Source organism: Toxorhynchites rutilus, chromosome 2, assembly GCF_029784135.1.
Source record: "Toxorhynchites rutilus septentrionalis strain SRP chromosome 2, ASM2978413v1, whole genome shotgun sequence".
NCBI lineage: Eukaryota > Metazoa > Arthropoda > Insecta > Diptera > Culicidae > Toxorhynchites > Toxorhynchites rutilus.
The window spans coordinates 211,730,126-211,755,753 of record NC_073745.1 but is presented as its reverse complement, the minus strand read 5'-3'; the positions used below and the strand labels follow the sequence as shown (position 1 = coordinate 211,755,753).

The following is a 25,628-nucleotide window of genomic DNA, read 5'->3' as shown; positions in this document are numbered from 1 at the left end:
GACATACAAATGAAGCACAAATCTCTGCATTACTCGAGAATTAATCAAGCAAACGAAACCATATTTGGCTTGTGGAGGTTTAAGGGTACAATAAATGATTCTATGGTGGTTAGATACTCCTCCCCCCACTCTTAGAGGGAGCTGCCATACAAATGAAGCATACAATTCTGCATAATTCTAGAACTAATCAAGCAAACGAAACTAAATTTGTCATGTGGAGGTTTTATGGGGAAGAAACATATCTAAGGTGGTTCGACACTCCTCCCCCTCTCTAAGGGGGGGCTGTCATACAAATGAAAAACAAATTTCTGCATTACTCGAAAACTAATCAAACAAATGGAGCCAAATTTGGCATGCGAATGTTTTAGGGGACACGAAACGTTTCTATGATGAATAGACACTCCTCCCCCCTCTATGAGAGGAGAAGAGGGGAGGAGTCTGTCTTTATTCTATCTTATTTTTTGTATCGAACATTCATTCCATGTAACGGAGGAACATGTTATTTGCAAGTGGTTGAGAAATCTTGAACTAGAATTGTGTCTGAAAATAATCTGATATTATAATGATGAGTTTTGGTAGGAGTACTAGGATTTTTTGACGTAGGACTACGTCTAACCGGAAGATATAGGGGGTGAAATGAAAATCTAGGCACTGAACAAGTAGGAAAAAATGCAAGATTTGGAACGTTTATAACTCGAGCATTTCTCAATAGATCGCAAAGGTTTTTGCATCAATTGATAGGAAATATATCTACGCATCTATCATAACGAATAACATTTCATTTTTCTTGAGATAAATAATTAAATAATTGTGAAATATCAAGCATTGTCAAAATGCACTATGTGCCCATTTTTGATTGGTCCATTTTGTGCTCCTCAAATCGTACCGACCAAAACGGGCAACCAGAGCAGCAGCAAAATACAATGAAGCACGATTGGAAAGGAAAAAGAAAAAAAATGAACGAAACATTGGTCGCAGTCTCACACATGCGTAATTCTTGAGTCAGCCAGTCAGCTTAAAAATCCCCGCTCCGCTGCCGTAACGCTCATTCTTTGTGTGGACACCGACTGGACAACATCGTTGCTGTCATGTCATGTAAACAAACGAAATGAAAAGAAATATATTATAATTTAAATTGTAAATTGCCGTAACGCTCATTCTCATCCAAACCGTACACCACATCGTTTCGCATCACATCACATCAACAAACCAACACAAGCAGCCATGTCTGGACATGGCAAAGGAGCAGAGGAGGATCGCGACGATAAGAAAACCCACATTCAGAACATACCACAATCGGTTCCGTGGACACCAAGACAACAACAGGCAGTTGCAGCGAGTGGCGAGTGGCAAACGCAATCGCAAAACGGCAGCAGGTAGCAGAAGAAAAAAGTTTGTTCTTTATACAAACTGCTTTGGTGGCAAATCCAGAACAAGGCGGCATCGAGGGCGTTCGAAATGGTTTTTTTCAAAACCACGAGTACTAAGTTTTCTAAAATGGCACCATTCCATAAAACAAGGCGCTTTTCAGGGCCATTAAACCTTCCAAAAAAGAGTTTACGAAATACAGTTCAATGCTTTCTAAAACAATATCCCAAATAATAATAAAACACAAATTTATTTTTTCATAATTTGTTTGCCAGGTGATAATTTGTTTGAGTATGAGAATTTGGCTGTTGATCTGAGCTTATTGATGGTTGGGGACTTTCCCGATTATTCAATTTTCACCAATTCTTAAATTGATTTTAGATTGAAAGTACAGTAATTTACATTTAGCTCAACATTTAGCTAATTGGACGGACCTGTAATGCGACATATTTATTTGGACATTTTTGTAAACATAGAGTTCGGGGTCCAAATTATGACCCCACATTAAAAGTGGACACTGTACCACTGTCATCGCAAATGTTCAATTACAGGTTAAAATCGCCTCCAATGCGACACTGAGTGGTGTTTCGGCACGTCGCATTAAATATAATTTATGTTGCACAGTAACTCACAGTCACAGTCACAAGCTGGATGGGAAGAAATTTTCCATCTGTGAAAGCTGTGGCGAGTGGCAAACGCAATCGCTAAACAGGAAGGTTTAGCCGAACAAGATGGGGATATCGAGTGATAACAAAACAATAAACTCTTTAGATTAAAGATAATTTTGTGATCCTGGAAAGGACCTTTTTTAGCCTGCATCTGAATCCAACGAGCGAATAAATCGTAATGAATGTATTTTCTTCTTCTTCTTCTTTTTGGCTTTAAGAGGGTTTAAACTTTTCAGTTCATTCGCCTCTATGAATGTATTTTTTTTGCCATCGCTGCCTTTTAACGCTTATTCGTTCGTCTCGTTGGACTCGCCCCTTTGGCTGAGTCTGCCGATTTGTCTCTATCATGTGAGCGTGTACCGCTAAAGTACAAAACGCGCGGATCCGCTGAAAAATATATCATTCTCTTTCAAACCGTAAATCAGTGTGGTTGTATGGCATCGTTTCACATCTCACCGCATCAACGGATTGGTGCCGGAGCACCAGTATACCTAATAGCGGTTATAGAATTTCGGCCGCCAGAGTGCTCGAGTTGAGCACATTCGGTTCGGTGGCAACAACTAAAGGGTGTGTCACATCAAATTGCATCACGGAAAAAACGCTGTAGAAATTCGCCCAGTAGACCGATCATTTTGAAAATTTTAGACAGTAAAATAAAAACTATTAAACAACTTTTGGCATTTTCTTTTTATTCATACTTCGAGCCCAAGCCCGTATGCTCGCACCTTCCTCTTTACCCCGTCCATAAGGTTCTGTACAACGTCAGGTTGTAGTTTTTTTTGAACAGAAATCCATTTTCTCTTGAAGTCCGCCTCCGATTTGATAAATTTTGGGTTCTTCCGGAGGGCCTGCTTCATAATCGCCCAATATTTCTCTATTGGGCGAAGCTCCGGCGCGTTGGGCGGGTTCATTTCCTTTGGCACGAAGGTGACCCCGTTGGCTTCGTACCACTCCAACACGTCCTTTGAATAATGGCACGAAGCGAGATCCGGCCAGAAGATGGTCGGGCCCTCGTGCTGGTTCACTAGTGGTAGTAAGCGCTTCTGTAGGCACTCCTTAAGGTAAACCTGCCCGTTTACCGTGCCGGTCATCACGAAGGGGGCGCTCCGCTTTCCGCAAGAGCAGATCGCTTGCCACACCATGTACTTTTTGGCAAACTTGGATAGTTTCTGCTTGCGAATCTCCTCCGGAACGCTGAATTTGTCCTCTGCGGAGAAGAACAACAGGCCCGGCAGCTGACGAAAGTCCGCTTTGACGTAGGTTTCGTCGTCCATTACCAGGCAATGCGGCTTCGTCAGCATTTCGGTGTACAGCTTCCGGGCTCGCGTCTTCCCCACCATGTTTTGCCTTCCGGCGCGGTTAGGAGCCTTCTGAACCTTGTATGTACGCAGGCCCTCCCGCTGCTTGGTCTGCTGGACGAATGAACTTGACAAATTCAGCTTATTGGCGACATCCCGGACCGAACTTCTCGGATCACGTCTAAACTGCTTAACTACGCGCTTGTGATCTTTTTCACTGACGGAGCATCCATTTTTGCCGTTCTTCACCTTCCGGTCGATGGTTAGGTTCTCGAAGTATCGTTTTAGTACTCTGCTGACCGTGGATTGGACGATTCCCAGCATCTTACCGATGTCCCGATGTGACAACTCCGGATTCTCGAAATGAGTGCACAGGAATAATTCACGACGCTCTTTTTCGTTCGACGACATTTTTCCAAATTTACGAAAAATTGACAGTGAAGCATGGCCAACGTGATCTATACACTCTTATCTGATTATAAGCGAAAGCTGAAGATATAATTCCTAAAAATTAAATTTCTACAGCGTTTTTTCCGTGATGCAATTTGATGTGACACACCCTTTAGTTTCAGCGAGTGGCAAACGCAATCGCAAAACGGCAGCAGGTAGAAGAAGGAAAAAGTTTGTTTATACAGACTGCTTTGGTGGCAAAACCAGCCACCGTAAAACACGGCGCTTTTCAGGGCCATTAAACCTATCAAAGAAGAGTTATTAAAAGTTTTTCACAATACATTTCACAATGCATTCTAAAGTGACATAATATGACATATAATATAAACCGATTTATTTTGTTTATGCTTGTTCTTGAGCTTATTGGTGGTCATGATCATTCATTTTTCACAAACCCATACATGGTTTCCGAATTAAAAGCGGCTTCAAATTACAACACATTGTATGCAGGATGGCATTAACGAATTTTCTCGGTAGCATGAACTGCTTTCTTTGGTTGATAACTGATGTTGAAAATTGACTGACGTTACATCTGCATTGTATAGAAAAATAACTAAGGAGCAACATGATGAGCTATGTATTTCCTGCTGCTCTCTTATTTTGAAGGACTTCAATCCGAAGGCCATTCGTCCCTGTATTTACTGTTGGTTTTTCAGAACGCTTATAGCTCGTTTATTTCTCGACAGATCGTAGAGTTTGTCTCCAAAACCTCAGTTCTTTTTCATTTTTATTTACTTTGTTTGCGGAGACTACAAATCTTACAATTCATTCGTCTCCGAAACCACAGTTTAAGGTACGGTAATGTGCTCAATAGTGAAATATATGATAGTGAATGAGCTGACGACCACCTATGCATTCCCTATCACAACCATCATTTTGATTGTACGATATGTGCATACGCCAAAAGAAGTTTGTAAAAAAAACGCAAAAACACAACACCAAAGGTTCTTTTCTGAACCCCCAACATGTTCATAAAGAGTAAACAGTAAACTAATCCATTTTTCAGGTAGATCACGTAGGAGAAGAAAATAAAACAATATATTTAAAATATATATTTAGCAAAAGCTGTCCCCTTTGTATAGTCCTACGTCACTCCGGTTATGTCCCCGACATTACCCACCCGTCTTTTTTTAGTGAAAGGTAAATTCAACGGGGTCGATTAGAAGATCGATCAATGAACAGTTCTGCGATTGTCTCATGAACTTGCGCTGCGCTTAGTAAGAAAACGTGAATATTTGAAGATGTCGGTGAAGATACCAATAAAAAGATACCAATAACTTCTAATTACAACTGACATTTTTTGTAGCCGATGGAATGACAGTTTTATCATTTGAATTAGAAGCACACCATCCTACGAGAATATTCTGAGGTGGTAGAGTCTTGGAATTGACCCATCTGGCCATGAGAATCATTTGAAATTACAAGAAATTTTACGAAAATGGACAAGTCCTAAGGCTAATATTTTTTGGAGGCGATGGAATGGCAATTTTTTCGTTTGAATTAGAAGCTTACCATCTTACGAGAATATTTTGAGGTGGTGGAGTCTTGGAATTGACACATCTGGTCATGGGAACCATTTGAAATTTTAAGAAATTTACGAAAATGGACAAATCCTAAGACTAATATTTTTTGGAGGCGATGGAACGGCAATTTTTTCATTTGAATTAGAAGCTCGCCATCTTACGAGAATATTTCGTGGCTAATTCAAATGAAAAAAATTTGTCATTCTATCGGCTCCAAAAAATATTAGTCTTAGGATTTGTCCATTTTCGTAAATTTCTTGAAATTTCAAATGGTTCCCATGACCAGATGGGTCAATTCCATGACTCCACCATCTCTGAATATTCTCGTAGGATGGTGTGCTTCTAATTCAAATGATAAAACTGTCATTCCATCGGCTACAAAAAATGTCAGTTGTAATTAGAAGTTATTGGTATCTTTTTATTGGTATCTTCATCGACATTATTTGAAGGTATTGATGACAAAAAACTAATTTTGGGCGGGACGAAGTTTGCCGGATCAGCTAGTTAATCAATATATAGCAATTCCATGGAAAAAAAACCGATCTTCCGGCAAACAATTGTTCCGATTTTGCACAAACCTCGTATATTTATTTCTTGCATTTTTATATCATTGATGAATGAGTAGAACAATTACAAGCAGAACGTATTTTAAAATAAGAAATTGTTTCGGTTGGAACTAATTACACCGACAAAAAAGTTTTTCAAGTGTATTTAACGTTCGTATTTTTTTAACATTGTTCTAGTACAATGACAATGCCTAAACTTACCAACATTGAATCGATTTCCCTCGGTTTTGAGAAAAAAATTATCAACACACTCAGATCGTAATCATCCAACAGCCTCAAGACCGAAAATTGCAGATTAAACCCAATCCCCGCTCTCAGACATTATCACCTGGTTCGTTATAGTCTCTCGGCACAACAGCAATGGGTGGCATTCCCTGAAGAAGGTTAGAGATATGTATCTACGTCTGAAGCGCACACAACCAAGTACAAACACAAGCACAACGGAAATGAAGTGTAAAGTTTTCCGAGAAGGTGTTGCTCAGCACCACACAATCGGACCGTAATTTGAGTGTCCTGAAAATTTATGTTACGCTCTGGAGATCTTCAGACACTTTGCTGTGGTGAACTTCAGCATATTAAAACGAATTTTTATTGTTTGCACCTCATGGACGACATTGTGGCACTCGAATTGACTTCATCATGTCTCGCTTACCATTTAATAACTTGGTAAGATAGTATAATGTGTGCCACAACTTGGCGTTGCGGGTTGAAATCACAGTGGTTTTTCAAGAACTGAACAACATAATTTTAAAGTCGAGCTTCTTCGGCGCGATTTCAGTTCCTCGAGAAGGCCGATGGCCTCGATGAACCAACCGGTTGGGCTTGTCGATTACTATTTTTTTCTAGCGAAACAGGCTCCGCTTTTTTCGCTCCACCCCCCCTGAAACAGACCATCGATCCTAAATAATTTTCTCCGAAGCCGAGTGGAAGTTCTTCACGCACAGCCGCAACTGGTAAAATATCGCGCGAGGGTTTCACACAACCCAATTTCGCTCCGATGTTTGTGCTTCGATGGTACTCGTAATGCTGATTAATCACTTGTGAACAGACAGAAAAAAAACGAGTGAAAACGCTTCATCGCTTTTCCCGGAAATGCAAACAGCTTTTGAGTGCTGTCGGGCGTTTAGTTGTGATAAAACAAACGAGGAATTTTCTTTCCGCTTTATGGATTGAAACACTTTCCAGAGATGATTTGGAAAATTGGGCATGCAGGCAGAAGAATGGGTAGTTTTCGAAAAAAGGGAGGCGAAGAAAACAAGAAAACATGCAAACGAATCTATTGATGGGAAAGATGGAAAGCGTGATTGCGCAACAAATCATTTCTCAGCTCAAAGCATCATCAGTCAACGGGAATCCTCCTCCAAATTATCTGCCTTCAGTTCCAGCTAATGCGGAATGATGTGGCATGATTTTCGATGTTCGGCAAACACTGGGGCTTGGGTTTGATTTTATGGTCGAACCTTTCCTGCGAGGTCGGTTTTGGGTGTAGTCATCCGGATAATGAAACCTTATATTAAACAACGCAATTTTGTCAAGCAAGACAAACACTAAATGATTCTGGTTCTCTGACTATATTGGAAACTGAATGCCATCATCATGGGAATGAATTGTTCGTATTTGAGTGATAACTCTGAGAGCATACCAGTTATATTGCATACAGTATGTTCGGCCTTTGATTTTAGCAAACAAACAAATATTAATTTAAGAATGAAACAGCATGGGAATGGAGAATTGCATCTTTTTCCGTCTCTCGTCTCGTTTACTTTGAGTTTAAACAAAGTTTGAAAAAATTAGAGTACTGCCGAAAAATGGTGTCACTCCACCACACGCTTCTTCGTTATGAGAAAAGAATCCGTGGAAATTTGAATTCACAATCAAAAAATTATTTGGCAGTGCCCACACAGAAAGACATCACTCATCAGCAAGGCGAAAATCAGAATGTAATGGGTTGTTTTTTTCCCTTTTTCAATATTTTTTAACCTTCATTTGAGGCTGTTTACCATCTATATAAACATTTATTGCATTTGGCTAGAACAGTGCCCTCCATGGCCGAGTTGCTAGCGACACTCATATTGTGGCCAGGGTTACCATATCTACAGAATAATCTGTATTTATACAGATTTTTCAGTCTTTTTGAAACCAGAATACCAGGATGTGGATACAGATTACAGATTTTTTAGGTTTCCATACAGATTTACAGATTTTTCAAAACAACGATCCAATATTAGTTATGGCTTGATCACAATAATATTGTTTCCCAACTCATCAATTTTTTTCATACAACATTCGAATCAGTCTGAATGAGGGTCATTTTGTCATTCATGTGTAGCGTGTAATACTGCTTTCTGATGTTCAATCAAAGGCGAAAAGATGCCAAAGGCTGCGTCATCAACTAGCTTTACATTAAATAAATATCACTGTTTATCTTTTTCCTACTAAAGCACAGTAAATGCGAAAATCGGAAAAAACTGAGCAATTTGAAACTGCTCTCGAGCCTGATAATCTAATAGAGTTCATTGCAAATTTGAGATTGATATTTAATTTCTATGTATCTATTTATTTTCGTGTTTAGCAGTGACAAATTCCAAATGCCAAAAGATTGATCTTTTTTTTTTAAATTCAAGCCACGAGCGTTCGCTTTCTGAAAGAACGTGAATGTTCAGTAGTATTCATATCAAAAAATCAATTTTGGGCAGGACAAAGTTAGCCGGGTCAGATAAATGATCTTATAAATTTAACTCTTTGCGGTGGTTCTAAATTTCGACATGTATGTCGTATTGGTTGCAATTATTTTCACTTGAAGTAGTATTGATGTATAACTTTGTAAAATGAACAACATTCCTTTATTTTTGTAAACTTCTGATAAGTATTTACTAAACAATTTTTTTATGTTTATGAATAAAACAATATTTGCTATAATTCTTTTTCGCGTGATATCTGTCGCATGTATCACCGAAATAGTTAGTTTGTTGTCTTTCGCCTTTTATCTTTCTGTTTGAACATACAAAACAATGCTATTTACATCTATACAGTGCTGCAATACACTTTTATTTTATGATATATTTGGTAATTTGAAGCATGATATAATGATTAAACATTATTGCTTGAGAGAAAACAAGTACAGCTCAGTAAACAATGTGACATTTTTTATTTAGACCGTATTGGTTAGGAAATATTAGGCGATCTGCTTAGGGGGTCTAAATTCACCCCATTTCCCCTACTACATAATTCACGAGCCCAGAATATTTGTCGATTTTAAGAAATAATAACGAGATTAGGTTTGAGGAACAATATTACTTTGTGTGATGTGTATGTGCGAGTAGCCGCAAAGTTATTGATGAAGGAATACGTTTCAGAGTTTAATATTATTAAAGAAAAACTTTGAATTCAAAGTCAACATACAGCCATGCCAACCGATATAGTGGTTCTCAGATTTCCATGAAAAGTGGTAGTTTTGTTCTTTATTGCAACATATTAGACCCGTATTTTTTATTTTTTCACTAGGATGACCATTTCTATTTTAGGGTGGTCCAAAAAATCATTTTATTCAACTTTTTCCCAAAAATGACTTTTTTTTCAAAAATTCATAACATTTGAATCACTGAATCGATTTAGATGATCTCAATATGTCAAATTGAAGTCAATCAGCTAACCTTTTGAAAAAACATCACATGTGTGGGAAGACTGGATTCTAGCCACATAGGAATATTGAACGAAAACTTAAAACATGTTAAAATTGAAAAATCATATCTCAAAAACGAAAAAAAAATGCATCTCTGATATCGAAATATGTTATGTAAAAAAAATCAGCTTTACAGAAAAAATATAAAATATATATAGCGCCCTCTATCTTTAACCGAGAAAATTATGAAAAACTGACTCAATCAATAATTACAAAAAACAAAAATCATGTTTTTCCCAAAAGTGATATTTTTTCAAAGAAAACGAACTCATAAGCTTCAGTTTGATATGTCGATCATCTGAATCGGTCCAGTAGTTCAGAAGTTATGAATTTTTTGTAATGGAAAAAAGGTGAAAAAATATTTTCTTCGAACCATCGGTTAACTTTGGAAAATCACATCTTCAAAACGAAAAAAAATAGCATCTCTAATATCGAAATATGTTCTGTAAAAAATCTTCAGATTTCAAGAAAAAAAATATAGCGCCTTCTAGTCCAAAGCCATGAAAAAAAAAAAGACTACAATCAATAATTACGAAAACAAAATCAATTTTTGTTGGTTTGATATTTTTTAACCAAAGGCTAGCTCATTGGCTTCCATTTTATATGTCGATGATCTAGAACGGTTTAGTGCTTCAAAAGTTATGATTTTTTGAAAAAACATTTTTGGGAAAAAGCGGAAATAACTACCCTGAAATGGAAATGGTTTGCGATAAAGAACAAAATTACCACTTTTCACGAAAATCTGAGAACCACTATATCGGTTTGGCATGGAATGGCTGTATAAAAACATGTTCTATAATATTTGCTCGTCACATTCAAAGTAGAATCGGCTATAATGGTTGTAGTAGTAAATACAACTCTAATCGGATTAAATAACATCAAAGTTCATTCGCTGCTGATATGCTTCCTCATTTGATGAATAAGGATTCATTCCAAAGTATGGACGATGCATTCAAAGACATTGTGAGTATTTATTTCTCTGCCATTCACTGTAGTGATGGTTTTTGGGGAAAATCGGGAAAGACTGACAGGGTAGGAAAGACGACACTTATGTATGATTGATAAATTAAATGTTCATTTTAAATTTTAATGACGTACGAACTTGCACCTGTAAACCTTTGCCATTTACTGTGTACACCTAGCTGGCCTTTTATGAAAATTGTAAATAAAAACGAAAAAAAGTAATCTACAAAGAGCAGCCTGATGTAAATTTCTGTCTGCAGAAAATAAGGTACGGAATCAGCGGTGAAGTTTTCTCATTGTTACTCCAGAAACATTGATTTAAAAAAATACTAGTCAATTCGGGTAAGACGGACACTCCACCGAAGGGAAAGGAATTTTGTTTTGAAAACTTTTTTCAGCAGATGCCCACTAGCTACGTTTACAAGTGCAACCAGATATCATATCATGGACGTATCAGCAGAGCGGTTTCTAACACGTAATCCGAATTTGTCAGTCCAGCTATTTTAGACATGTGTCCGTCTTTCCCTATTCAATCCTATTTTTTCAAAGATGCCGGAAGCATTGAATTTTGATAAATTTCATAAAAAATATAAGAAAACCAACATGTTTTGTGAGGATACAGTTTTTGAACTGCGTGAAAGATGGCGAAAGATTGTAGAACAAATTTAAAAGAATGTATAATAAAGTTTTCTGTAAGCCTGCATAGAAAAAGATGCTTCTGTTTTCCAAAAAATCGGCACGAACTTTCCGGACAACCCAATATGAGCTAGCCTGATTTCTCCTGATTTTTATTATCATTTTTCCTGTTTTTTGAAAATTATGGTTGGCAACTCTGATTGTGAGCTTTGAAAAATTAAAATTATCTATAGCCGAAGCTAGGAAGTATAATTTAAATTACATTGAAAAGTGTAGAATAATTATAAAACTAAATTCATATTGGAAACGTACAATCTTATCGCGCACAATTACAGGAATATCCAAAATTCAAATCAAAAGCACTTATTCGCAGATAAAAAAAAATAATTCGATACCGTGAAAACAGTGGTTGCACGAAAGCCTACACTGAATTGTAAGATGGTAAAGTTTCACATGTTATATTAGGCTGTCAAAAAAGTCCTGCGGTATTTCCGCGAGGTGTCGTTGTAAGCGCGTAGTTCTAGTTGCATTCATTGTATCGAGTCATACTATAGCTTGTTGGAAAGGTATTTTATAGTCCGCTATAATATAGTCCTTGACAGTGTTTTGTTTGGTTAAGTCGTTCGTGAGTTATAGTGTCGCAAATATGGAGCAAAATAAAGAGAAAATCCGACATAAATATTTTACAGTACTACTATGACAAAGGCAAAAATGCATCTCAAGCTGCCAATAAAATTTGTGCAGTTTAAGGATCCGATACAGTTTCCGTTTCCGCTGCACAACGATAGTTTCAACGTTTTCGTTCTGGTGTAGAGGTCGTCGAAGATGCGTCACGCTCCGGAAGGCCTGTCGTCGAAAATTGCGACAAAATCGCTGAATTAGCCGAGAAAGACCGGCATAGTAGCAGCCGTAGCATCGGCCAAGAGCTGGAGATAAGTCATCAAATCGTTATTAACCATTTGAAGAAGCTTGGATTCACAAAGAAGCTCGATGTATGGGTGCCACACACGTTGACGCAAAAAAACATCTTTGACCGTATCGACGCATGTGAATCGCTGCTGAATCGCAACAAAATCGACCCGTTTCTGAAGCGGATGGTGACTGGCGATGAAAAGTGGGTCACTTACGACAACGTGAAGCGCAAACGGTCGTGGTCGAAGCTCGCTGAAGCGGCTCAGACGGTGGCCAAGCCCTCATTAATGGCCAGGAAGGTTCTGCTGTGTGTTTGGTGGGATTGTCAAGGAATAATCTATTATGAGCTGTTCCCTATGGCCAAACGCTCAATTCGGATCTGTACTGCCAACAACTGGACCGCTTGAAGGTAGCTCTCATGAAGAAGAGGCCATCTTTAATAAACAGAGACCGCATTGTCTTCCATCAGGACAACGCCAGGCCACACACTTCTTTGGTGACGCGCCAGAAGCTCCGGGAGCTCGGATGGGAGGTTCTTTTGCATCCGCCGTATAGTCCGGACCTTGCACCAAGTGACTACCACCTGTTTTTGTCCATGGCGAACGAGCTAGGTAGTCAGAAGTTAGCCACAAAAGAGGCCTGTGAAAATTGGCTATCCGAGTTTTTTGCCAATAAGGAAGCGAGCTTCTATAACAGGGGTATTATGAAGTTGGCATCTCGTTGGGAACAAGTCATCGAACAAAACGGCGCATATTTGACTTAAAACAGATGATTGTAACTAATTTTATGAACAAATGAAAATTCAAAAAAAATACCGCAGGACTTTTTTGACAGCCTAATATATAAACTAACTAAATAAATATTTTAGCTTTAGCAATCGCTCAAAGAAAGTGTTCGCTTATTCTTATGAACAGTAATATTTTGACGTGGGACTACGTCTAACCGGAGTATATGGGGGGTAAAATGAAAACCTAAACACAGAACATGCAGGAAAAAATGAAAGATTCCAAATGCTTATAACTCGAACATTTCTTACTAGATCGGAATGATGTTTGCATCAATTGATACGGAATATTTCTACGCTTCTATCACTATTAATAAAATGTTATTTTTCATTAGATAAACACTTGAATAACTGTGAAATATCAAACGTTATCTAAACGCCCTTAGTGCCTAGTATTGATTGGCCCGATTTACGGTTTCCCGAACACAGACTTCTAAATCAATGTACCTGTGGGAATACGCTTAGCAAATATACATGCAAGTAGGGGTATTTTTGTTCCAACCAAGCTGTGTTTCCCTAACACGTACTTCAAAATCAATGTGCCTGGGGGAATTCGCTTTGCAAATACATGAAAGTGGGGGGTATTTTTGTTCTGACTGAAATGTGTTTCCCTAACACATACTTCAAATCCATGGCGCGTGGGGAAATTGGTATTGCAGATAGTGATGTGTAAACTTTTCATTTATTCGATTATCGATTAATCGTTGGGGTATTTTTCAATATTCGATTCATTCGAATAATTGTCTTTCAATATTCGATTAATCAAGCGAATATTTTTTTTCTTGTAATCATCACGTATCATGTTGTCAAGGTAATCCCCCGTCAACCTTGCGGTTATATCATAGATATAACCCACCCATTTTTTTTTAATTAAAATTATTTGTGCTAGAATTGAGGTGTGTTTGTTTTTTAATGCATGCTGTCTGGGCAGTAAAAATACACATGACTAGTTTTGGTAGAATGGCAGGTCGGATTCGATTATATACAATTTTGGACTCGATTATATACAGTTTGGATTTTTTTTTTAATATTTCAAATATGACTTATTTTACGAGAAAATACTACCTGTCAACGTTAAGGTGAAATTTAGGTGGCTTTAATATGTACAATGGGGTAAAAATAGTGATTTTTGAAGATTTTGCTTCAATTTTCACCAGTAATTGTTTATATCGATATTGCAGTGAAATTAAGATAGATATAAATTGTGTGTCAAAGAACAAAATGTAGAGCGATTAGAAAGCTTTAATTTAATTAATACAAACAATCATGTTCATTTTTTTTTGTTTACTAACCTCGAACCAACCGCGAGTAATCGGTTACATATGTAACATATGTATGTAGTTGTAAGAAAAAAATTGTCAAAGTATTGGACTCCCGGCTCCGTCAGGCTAGCGCCACATATGCATTAATAAAATATATATTTTGGGGAAAAAATATGAATTTTTAGGATAAAATTAATAATAACACATTAAAAATTACTAACTTTGAAGTTTTTCACTTTTAAAATGTTATTTGAATCCACTAATTTAGTTATTCCTTTACGATATCCTGTATCAAATTTTCTCATCTTTCAAATGAAGTCAACAGAATTGGCTTCTGTGGCGTACTTTTTAATGTACAGCCACTTTGAGGCAACAGAGTCCGACAAAAAGTTCCATAACTCTGTCATTATTGAAATTCGAACATATGCGTAGAAGGATTTTTTTATTCAAACATCTCCTCCTGAATGAAATCGGATTTTTTATATGAGAAAGGTATTACATGACTTTAAGGGGATGAATCAAAAATTTCGTTTATACATTCGACAAACAAAAAATATATGCATGAAAAACGACTTTTTTTTGACTCGATTATATACAGTGAAAATAAATCTGAAACTGTATATAATTGAGTCCGCTCTGTACTGGGAAATTTATAGCAGAAGTAAATTGTAAAAGGTCAATTCGAAGATCAATCAACGGAGAGTTCTACGATTCGACCCATGAACGTTCTCTTATTTCAGCAACTATTGCCTATTCAGTCGATATTAATTTTGCAATACAAGGTTTCAGACATTTTTCTGGTTAGAAAATGTCTAACTAAACTAAACGACCACATATAACACGAATTGACAAAATCGAGCATTGCGAACACACTTCACATATTTGCTGATCGTATCTTCTCGAATGGAATTATAGAAATTATAATTCACATTGACTTCGAATATATTGTTATCAATTGAATTCAACTTTACATTATACAGGGTTTTCCATTTCGGGCTTCCGAAAGTATACAGCCCTGCGCTGACAACCGTTTGACATAGCTGTCAACCAAAGCGTCATATCGTTAGTTGAATGTCCGTCATTTTACAATATGGATCGTTTTAGCATTAACACGTAATAATTTTGTTAAATTATACTATAAAAATGATGAAAAACTGGGAAATGTTTTTCGAGTATTACGGACGGATTTTGGTCGTCATGGACGGCCTACAGAGCACACAATCGCTAATGTAGTGCCTAAATTCGAACAAACTGGATCCGTAGCGGATATTGTGAGACCTGTGCATCAGCGTAATGTGCGTTCGGCCGAAAATATTGCTGCTGTTGCTGCCAGTGTGGAGAATGACCCGAATGTTTCGATTCCACGGCGTGCTCAGCAATAGGGCTTGTCAGACACATCATTGTGGCGAATTTTGCATTTGGACTTGCACCTACATCCATATAAAGTCCAACTGGTACAAAAATTAGAGAGTGGTGACCATGGAATGCGTCGGGCATACGTCGATTGGGTGAACGAACAACAGCAGCAAAATGCTGAATTTTCGTATAAAATTTTCTTCAGCGATGTCAAGCCAAAAGTCACTGTTTGGTGCGCATTATGGTCTGGTGGAGTCATCGGGCCGTATTTCTTTGAAAATGAGGACGGCGAGACGGTAACTGTGAATGGTGAGCGCTATGACCGCATGTTAACCGATTTTTTTTGCCACAAATTGAAGATATGGATACGGATGACATGTGGTTTCAGCAGGACGGCGCCACGTGCCACACAACACGACCGAACATGGCCATATTGCGAACGAAATTTGAGTGATGTATAATTTCGCGTTTTGGTGATGCCAATTGGCCGTCCAGATCATGCGATTTGAACCCGCTAGACTTTTTTGTGGGGTTATGCGAAAGACCGTGTCTATGCCAACTCTCCGCAAACTCTTGAACATTTGAAAGACAACATTCGTGAAGTTATGAAGTTATGGGGGAGGTACCCCCATATGTGCCGAAAAGTAATCGAAAATTACCTGTTCCGGATCAAGGTGTGCGAGGAAGCCCTAGGTGGACATTTGAATGATGTTGTATTTCACACATAATGGCATAAACCAAACTTTAATTTGAAATAAAAGTTTCATCGAAATTCGAATTCTAAGTGAGTTTTATTTCAATTTACTTTCGGAATTTAAAGTTGGAAAACCCTGTACTATCACCATGTGATTGTAGTTTATTGATTAAAGTTTTTATCAATATCGTTGTTTGTCAAATAATATTATCTCGACAAATGACTCTGTCAACGCATAGTGAATGTATTGTGTTATTAAAATAAAGACTGCCGCAGCGGAACTGGGAATGAATAACTTTCCGTTATGTTTTATTTCCGTGCTATAATATATTATGTTATTGGATTCATCTCTAATTAGTGCAACGTCAATTAGATACGTTGAATTTGCAGCAAAGCGGATAGCGTAGAATTTACAAGATATTAACAATTTGCGACGATTGTAGAGTATATTATAATGTAGCGTTTGCAACAGACACCCTGCGAACGACACAACAGAGTCGCTCCAATCCAAACGTATATTAAATTCATTTCCCTCTGATACACTTGTATTTAATTTAAGAATCGCGAGATGAAACGAAAATGAAACCGGTCATATTTCATTTTTTTTTCAGATTCTGCAACCAACAGAGAACATCGAAAACTCCTGCTAGCAAAACGCCATAACTCCGAGTCGGTGTCTTTATGAGGTTTTAATCGTGACTAACAGATGCCACAACCAAAAAAAGAAAAAGTAGTAGTGAAATAGCTATGAGTGTTCCACGGTTTCGTGAGTCTTCGACCGCATAACATGTTGCTGGTTCTATTATTCTCTGCGGAATAAAGTTTTCAATTCTCGGCTGCAAGTGCGCTCGTTCGGCTCTGGAGCATAACAGCGGATTTGGGGTAACGAGAAAAAAGATCCCACGACGTGCGGACTTTTCCGGTCACGTAATTTCCTCGAAGTGCGAACGGTGAACGGTTAAGCCCGAAATCGAAAACGCGGCGAATGGCCTATGTGGATGTGAAATTCGGTGTGCATTGGTATTCTGGAACAAGAAAAGGTGAAAGTGTCGTTAGTTGATTAGATAGCACTAACCGTTTTCGGTGGAGAAAAATCGTACCCTTGTACTGCAAAGCTGTTAATTTTTCGGATTCGAAACAAGCGGAATCTCTCGAGGCACCCTACAGAATGGCCATTCTTCATTCGTGCTGCTTATGGCGAACGGTCCGCAAAGGAAGCTACGCGAGCGTTATCTACACCCTCGTAAGTACTCCTATTTATCATGGTATCTTCTGTATGAGTCGGTTCTGGCGCGTAGGTGGATAGTTGCAGGAACAATTCTCTGACTTATATGTTGTGAATATCAGTCACAAAAGCGGAATATTCCGAAATAGATTGCTTTCCGAACTATCGTCGAACATGATGGATAAGAACCAGACAGATCGTGAAATTGAGTTCCATTTTTCTATCTGCCATATCACCAAGCATTACTTTTTTACTCCAAATCTTTGTTTACATTTAGTTTCATAACATAACTTCTACACGCATAGCATGAACAAGATTGCATTCATGCGTGGCGTGGGTAATTCACCTTTTCATTTTCTACTGGAATATGATATGTGTATTACAGGGTGTTCAATAATTGTGAATAAACTTTAAAAATGTGTTAAGAAAATGAATATACAAGATATTCTTTTATGCGTAAATTTTTGTTCAGGCTGAGATGAAAAAAGTGAGCACCACTGTGGCTTCCTTCCACCTTCACCTTAAGAGTCCTTGTTCCATTCCAAATTTCAGCAATTTGAAGAGTGATAATGGAATGTCGATGCGGTCAAATGCTTTACTGAAGTCAGTGTAAAGAGTTTCTACTTGTTTGCCATGCAATGGAAAGCATTCAAAATAAATGCAATGCAATGGAAAGCATTCAAAATAAAAGCCACACATGCCAGCAGATAAGTTTGCAGTTGAACGACCTCTGAAGAAGCCATGTTGCATATACGTTATTCAATTCTTCACTTGTTGGAAGACTTTTTAGTTCATAAGGCGTCGTACACAAATTACGTAACGCGAGAAGGGGTGGGGTTTCTTACTTTGTATTAGAGATAGGAAATTTCGTTACGTGGTGGGAAGGGGGTCCAAAATCCGTATTTTTCGCGTTACGTAATTTGTGCAGAGAGTTGATTCAAGATCATGGGGAATCGGTTTAGGACCACCATTTTTGAAAGCGTATTTTCGATTTAGCCTCGGTTTCCCCCTCTTCTTTAATCATGAAGCATTCCGACCACTGGAAAACATAATTGATACGTTCGTCGCCCAACGCGATCCGGCTGAGTGTCTTGCAGGATCCAACCTGCGAATAAATTAGTCAAGCATGGTCGAACTTTGTTTGTGTACATCTTATACATAATCTAGCAATTTTTTTTTCAATTTGAAGACAAACTAACAACAATAACACATGTCAAATTACATGGATTTCGCATGGAACCGTAACACAAACCATCCACATTATATTATTATGGTTTCGATTTAATGATTTTTCTACATATTCTAAGTTTATAATTTGGTGCCAATTCGATCAAATTCGGTTTGAAAATCCTATTCAATTTGAACGAGGGAAGTGCCACTCATATCTGGGTAACGGGGCGACGAACGTGTTAATGAGTTATAGTATAGTATTGCCACAACAGTTTATTTTGTTAGGCTCATTTAGCAATTCAGATGTAACAGAGCCAAATTCACTCGTGTACATTTTTTATCTTATGATAACTTTTGTTGTATATTACACTGTTACCATTTTGAGGCGTAAGAGTATCGCTATCTATCGATAAACATTTGTTTTATCTATAACACAGTAGCCGTTTAGGCGTAAGAGAATTCTTATTCTATCGATACACAACACATGTCGCCTTTTTCGGCGTAAGATTATTGCTATTGTTCGGATCTTCACAGTTGGGCTGTTCACAGCGAGACTGTTGATATGGGGCTTCCTTTGCTGCGTTATTAATAGTGCCAATTACCGATGCAGCAAACCGAAAATGTGAGCGGTAAGGGACTGGGATTACCGTCACATGATGATTGTTGCGTGGACATAGTAACCTAGAATCCTGAGTTATGAGCTCATGATCGTTCGCTTAGTAGCGAACACGCAACCAATTAGGCTACGAAAACCCCCTACTATACTAGCTGACCCGGCAAACTTCGTCCCGCCTAAAATTTATTTTTCGTTTTCAAATCCACGTTATTTTTACAAAGCGCACGTTCATGGGTCCAATTGCAGAACTGTTCATTGATTGATCTTCTAATCTACCCTTTGAAATTTACTTTTACTAGAAAATTCCTAGTACTTCTACCAACATTCGTCGTTATAATAACGGATTATTTTCAGACACAATTCTCGTTCAAGATTGTACGAAACTCGACACTGTCCGGTTCCTTAACTGGCGGAACCTATGAACAACCGGTTCTATCTTTTCGCTCGGTTTCGAGAAGCGTACTAACTTTCGATCAAACTGTTCTTTTTCGGATCTGTTACAAAGAAACGTCCGATGTTCTCGACTAGCTAACAACAACTCACTACTAATTTTATTTGCGCGCAAATTTATCTTCTAAGCTACAGTTCTATACATGTATTTGTATATATTCTATTTACACATTTTCCTTCCTACTGCTCTGCCCGCGACGACGATAGCGTTGAGACTCGCTTCGTGACGATGGCGACGATGATCGAAGACGATAATGATGATGATTACAAACACTGATGCATCTCGCTCGGTACAGGCAAGATCGGCACTCGCTGCTTTCGAACTCTCGCTCTTGTTACTTGTTGTTTCGATTGTTGCTATCCTCGTTACTCGGAAATCTCAGCTTATGCTGCTGATCGACACTAGAGTAAGCTGACTTGTAACTGCCACTGGTTCGAACGATTATTTCTCCTGAACAAAGATATTTGAACCACTTGCAAAAAAATGTTTGATACAATATATGATAGAATAAGGACAGCCTTAATCAAACAATTCCTTCCTGGAGTTTTGCTCTTATCAACACATTCTGCGATCCATTTTCATTTATATAGATAGAAGAAGATATAGGAGTGCGTTTTATCACATTAAAATCCACTTCCACTTTCGAACGCAGATCAATTTCATTAGCGCAAACATCAAATAACCCAACAACGTTTGTCACTTTGTAATTGTAGAACATATGCGAATTGAATTTTTCCAATTTTCCCCTTTTCTTTCAGAGTTTTCCGAAAATTTTCAATTGTCATGTTTGGTTGAAATATGTGTATTTTTTATGGGACCCCCTCTCCATTCCAGAGGAGGGAGGTGTGTCATATCATCATAGAAACATTTCTCGTACTCGAAAACCCACGCATTCCAAATTCGGCTCTATTTGCTTGATTAGTTCTCGAGTTATGCAGAAGTTTGTGTTTCATTTGTATGGCATCCTTTCCTTAGAAAGGTGGTAGGTGTGTCGAAGCACCATCGAAACATTTATTGCTCCCTAAGACCTCCATATGCAAAATTTGGTTCGGCTCGGTGGTTTAGTTAGAGTTATGCTTGCCCCCTAAAACCTTCACATGCCAAATTGGGCTCCATTTGCATGATAAGTTTTTGAGTTATGTAAACCTGCAGATAATTCAAATTCTGCTCTCGTTATTATTGATTGTATTCGTTTTTTATTAATTTCATAGTCTCGGGACCGAAGGCGCTATATTTTTTATATTTTTTATGGAAAGCTGAGGATTTTGAGGATGTCGAAACCAGAGAGGCGTTTTTTTTTCGTTTTTGAGTTTTTGATTTTTCAAAGTTAACCGACGGTTCGATAAATTAATTTTTCCCTTTTTTTTCAACACAAGAATTCATAACTTTTGATCTACTAGACCGATTCAGATGATCGACAAATAAAATTAAAGCCAATTAGATAGGCTTTTTTGGAAAATATTGGACATGCCAAAAAAAAATGATTTTGATTTCGCAATTACTTATTGCATTAGTTTTTTATAGTTCACATGGTTTCGGGACCAAGGATGTTATATTTTTTTATATTCTTTCTTGAAAGCTGAGGTTTTTTTACATTAAATATCCAAAAATCAGAGATGTATTATTTTTAGTTTTTAAGTTATGATTTTTCAAAGTTAACATGTTTTCAGTCTTCGTTCAATATTTTTATGCGACTAGACTGGATGTGTGCTGCTAGAATTCAATTAATTGGCAAATGTGTCATTTTTTTCAAAAAATTCTGGAAAATTGGTTTTAATTTGATCGATCATCTGAATCAGTGTAGTAGTTCAAAAGTTATGAATATGCTCTTGCCGGTGAAAGACTCCAACCCCGGAATTTGCTTAAAATCGGTTTTTATATACGTTTCGTCGTCCATCACACAGCAGCCATATTTTGTCAGCATCTTCTCGTATAGCTTCCGTGCCCGAGTTTTAGTCGTCGATTGTTGCCGCTCATCGCGGTTTGGGAAGTTCTGTATCTTGTATGTATGTAGTCCAGCTCTCTTCTTTGCATTCTGGACGTAGCTCTGCGACATGCCGATCTTTTTAGCCAAATCACGGCTTGAGACGTTGGGATTTGCTTTAATCATCCGCTTCACCTTTCCCTCCGTCTTTTTGTTCTCCGGTCTCGGTTTTCTTCCAGCTCCTTTGCCGTGGACCACCGTCAACCGCTCCTGGAACCGCTTCAACACTCTGGAGACGGTTGAATGGTGAATGTTCAACATTTTTCTCAACTGCCGGTGCGACAGATCAGGAAATTTTGAGTGTTTGGAAAGAATTTGTTCTCTCGACTCGCGTTGGTTCACCTCCATTTTCGTTGAATCGAAAAACACGACTTCGAGTTTGACAGCATGTAGACAATACACATCAATTAGAAAGTGTGCAAAATTTTGTTGATTTTTACCCAATGGTAAAAAAGTTATGCCCTGTTGAATGTGTCGCAACAATTTCGTGTTCGCCCTTTATTTCAGAAAATAACTGTTAAGTAGTGTTGCCACACGTACTGATTTATCTGGAAAGGTCAAGATTTTTATTCGTTATTTTGGGTACATATTCTGTACGGTACAGAGTACAGATTTTCGTCAAAAAGAACAGATTGGTACACATTTTTTCTGCGTGTGAAATTTCTTACATTCGAACAAAGCAACATTAAGGTACATGACAACTTTTACGCCTCAGTATCGCTTGGAGCAATTTTTAAAAAATTCTATTTAATGATAGTACGCAATCTAGATTCAGAAAAACTATGTATAAGCATTGTAAAACCCACGAAGGGTCGTGGAGGCGATCTGGCGTAGTGGTAACATCCATACCTCTCACGCAGAGATCACGAGTTCAATTCTCACTCCCGACATTCTTCCAAAAATGGAAGCATTTCTAGTATTTCTAGTTAATAAATGAGTATTTTTTCATGCTAAATTTCTACAACGAATATTTTCGATGGTACAGATTTTTGGACGAAAAAGTACAGATGAGAAAGATTTTTAAACCCTCTGGTACATATTAAAATGTGACAACACTACTGTTAGGTAGAAAGCTGTGGTCGACCTGAAATGTTTTTTTTTGTAGAATCAGCTGACGATAATTGATTAATGATTCATGCTTGCCCTCACAGAAGAATACACAAGCAGAATTTGTTTCATGCCATCATTCTACTCGATCACTATTCCGATGTCCTATTTCGCAATTAACATACACTCGGATACAGACGATTATATACTTGTTGCACATTCCCCCAGTATTCCGCATCTCATAACAACATCAATTTATCTTTGGCACCGCAGTATTGCCTCAGTGGGATCACATCTCTAGATACTGTTGGTACAACCCAAACCAATCTGCACGAAACAAACATTCAACATAACATGTACACATAGCCATACACTAGTAGCTATCCAGCAAACATTAAATCGTATACCTATCGTATATACAGCATCATATATCCTATTTTGTGGGTGGTATATGAAGCGCCTAACTGGCATATACATGCAAAGGTGGAGGTGAATTGCACACATTGCATTATAAAAAACCATTCATAGCAAAAATAGCTATTAACGTTAACTTTATTTCATAAAAACGAGACCTGTTTTCTGATTTGGCACCCTTAATGAAAGACGTAGTCCTACGTCAAATCTCAACCATGACAGAATTACATCTATTCGAAAGATGGCAAAACTTTGTATAGGATAAAGTTGTAAAACATTTTAATTAGTGAAAATTAATTACCGTTAGAGGAGTAAAGAACTTAAGAGTTACGGTTTTTTAGTAAAAGACCAATTTGCAGCAATGTGCAGCAATGAGGCTTCATTTAAGGTGATAGAAATAATAAGAGAAATAAACTTATCATCCATTTTTGAAATGAAATTTCAGAAAATCTCCTTGAAACGCCATCTTTTGTTTTAGATAAATCTTTAAACATACACTAAGCACGCCGCAAAAAATCAAACGCTTGATTAATTCGGAGAATACATAAAAAAATCATGTCTTTGGCTCTTCAGGTCAGGGTTCCCCCTTAATGCGAAAATAATGCGTTACTAGACATACTCTTGCATTTTGCCATTCGCACTACTATCATATTGAAACTATTTAATGCTATTAAGATGACTATACATGAAGGCAGTTATCAATTGTTAACAGGTAAATGAAAATAATTGATGAATGCTTTTTGAATGTTGAACACATGTTGTTCTGAACCTTCTTCATTATAAAATTTTTGAAATTAAAGCTAGAAACATTTCCTTCAAGACAAAACTTCATTAATTAGAATATTTATTCAATTCAGTTAATAAGCTAATAAATTCCAGGGATTTCCTCAATTCAATGAGTTCCAAATGTGGCCATAATATGAATTATTATCGTGTTGTTAACCTGACCAATGGTGTACCTTTTTCCGCTCTACTGCATTCTTTCCAAAACTGCGTTCAGTCAGTCACAAACGATCGGAAATTCAACAATTCATTGACAAGCAGGACGAAAAATAATCTGCATTGAAATACGACTGTTTTTGCTACGTGATTATCGAACCGTATATCCATACGGTTCATACGCTCGGGACAGTTCACATACTCACCCTTGTTGCTCTCACTATGAGCTTTGTGTACTCCAGTCACCTGGGAATATACCATCATCCCCACAGCCAATTAAGCCGACAATAGCAATGGCATTGCAACTGGCATTACCAGCGAGAACAGCAATGTTGATATATCTGATTTACTAGTGCATTAAAACGGCACAACTTTTGCTCTTTCCTAATTGTTTCTCGTACAGAGCATGAATGGCAATGGTATCATGGGCACAATCAGCGTATGTTGACTGCTGTAAATCATCCCGAAATGTACTTATTCAGAGCGCCGGACGATTAAAATTAATGAAACTAATAACGGTGCAATCAATTCGTGATTGTAAAAAAACTTTGTCTACGTGTAGGTATATCATTGCACTTCCATGAAGATATATGAAAAAATACTCCAACATCTGTTCTAAATGCTGTTGAAAAACCTCAGCGGTTAGTTCGTTTCAATATTTGGCCATCTGTGCAGCATCACGGGTCCCTTTTTCTGTCTTCTTCAACCTATTTTTGATAATTGCTCACTATTTGCCGGTGAGGGGAATTAATTTTTATTTCGATAAAATTTACTGGTTTATTAAGATTATTTGGAAACTTTCCAAATAATAATTAAAAAAAATAGAAGATCTTTTTGAGTCCTAATGAACGATAGAATAAGTTTTTTTTCCAGACACCCTTGCTTGTTCGCCTTCAAGTTCGTCTCTTGAAACCGCGATGAAAACCTCCTTTTGCTTTCCATAGCTGTAAATCCTTCGTCTAATTTGAGTCCCCAAAAGTGAACAACATTGATACCTTGTAAGAACCTGGTCGTAAAACTTCCGAGTGCATGTTCTGGCCACTGGGCAATCTTTTTGGTTGTGTGCCGACACAAAAATAACGGTAGCCTCTTTCCAGGCGAATCCTTCGGCTGTTACTACGACTACGACAAAGATTTTAGTGGCGCTTCAGATTTTTTTCAGGAAATTGTAGTTTTGTTCCTCATTGAAAATATTAGATCCGTTTTTTAATTTTTTTCATTAGGGTGCCCATCAATTTTCAATTCTCTTTTTTCTTTTTTTCCCTTTTTTTTCCAAGAATGTATTTTTTTGTTAATTCATAGCCTTTTGGACCGCTTCAGATGATCAACATACAAAATTGAAGACAATGTGCTTGTCTTTTTTGAAAAAGTACACTTGCGATTTGTTGGATTCTGTCTTCGTAATTATTAATTATATTTGTTTTTTTATAGTTTACCTGGCTCTGGACTAGAGGGCGCTATAATTTCTTTATATTTTTTCTTGAAAGCTAATGTTTTTACATAACATATACGAAAATCAGAAAGCTGTTTTTTTCGTTTTGAGTTATGATTTTTCAAAGCTAGCCGATGGTCCGAAAAATCAATGGCCACTTTTTTCTGAAAATGCCTTTTTTTCATAAT

At 37.5% G+C, this 25,628-nt stretch overlaps 1 protein-coding gene across 3 annotated transcripts in view; it reads left to right on the top strand.

Annotated features, from left to right (window-relative positions):
* LOC129765381 (uncharacterized) overlaps positions 1-25,628 on the top strand; it is a 287,550-nt gene that overhangs the window by 101,669 nt on the left and 160,253 nt on the right. For all 3 annotated transcript variants that reach the window (XM_055765641.1, XM_055765643.1, XM_055765642.1), the window contains exon 2: positions 16,774-17,405. In XM_055765641.1, coding sequence (XP_055621616.1) covers positions 17,331-17,405 — 75 coding nt within the window. In that variant the 5' untranslated portion in view covers positions 16,774-17,330. The remainder of the gene's footprint in view (positions 1-16,773; positions 17,406-25,628) is intronic.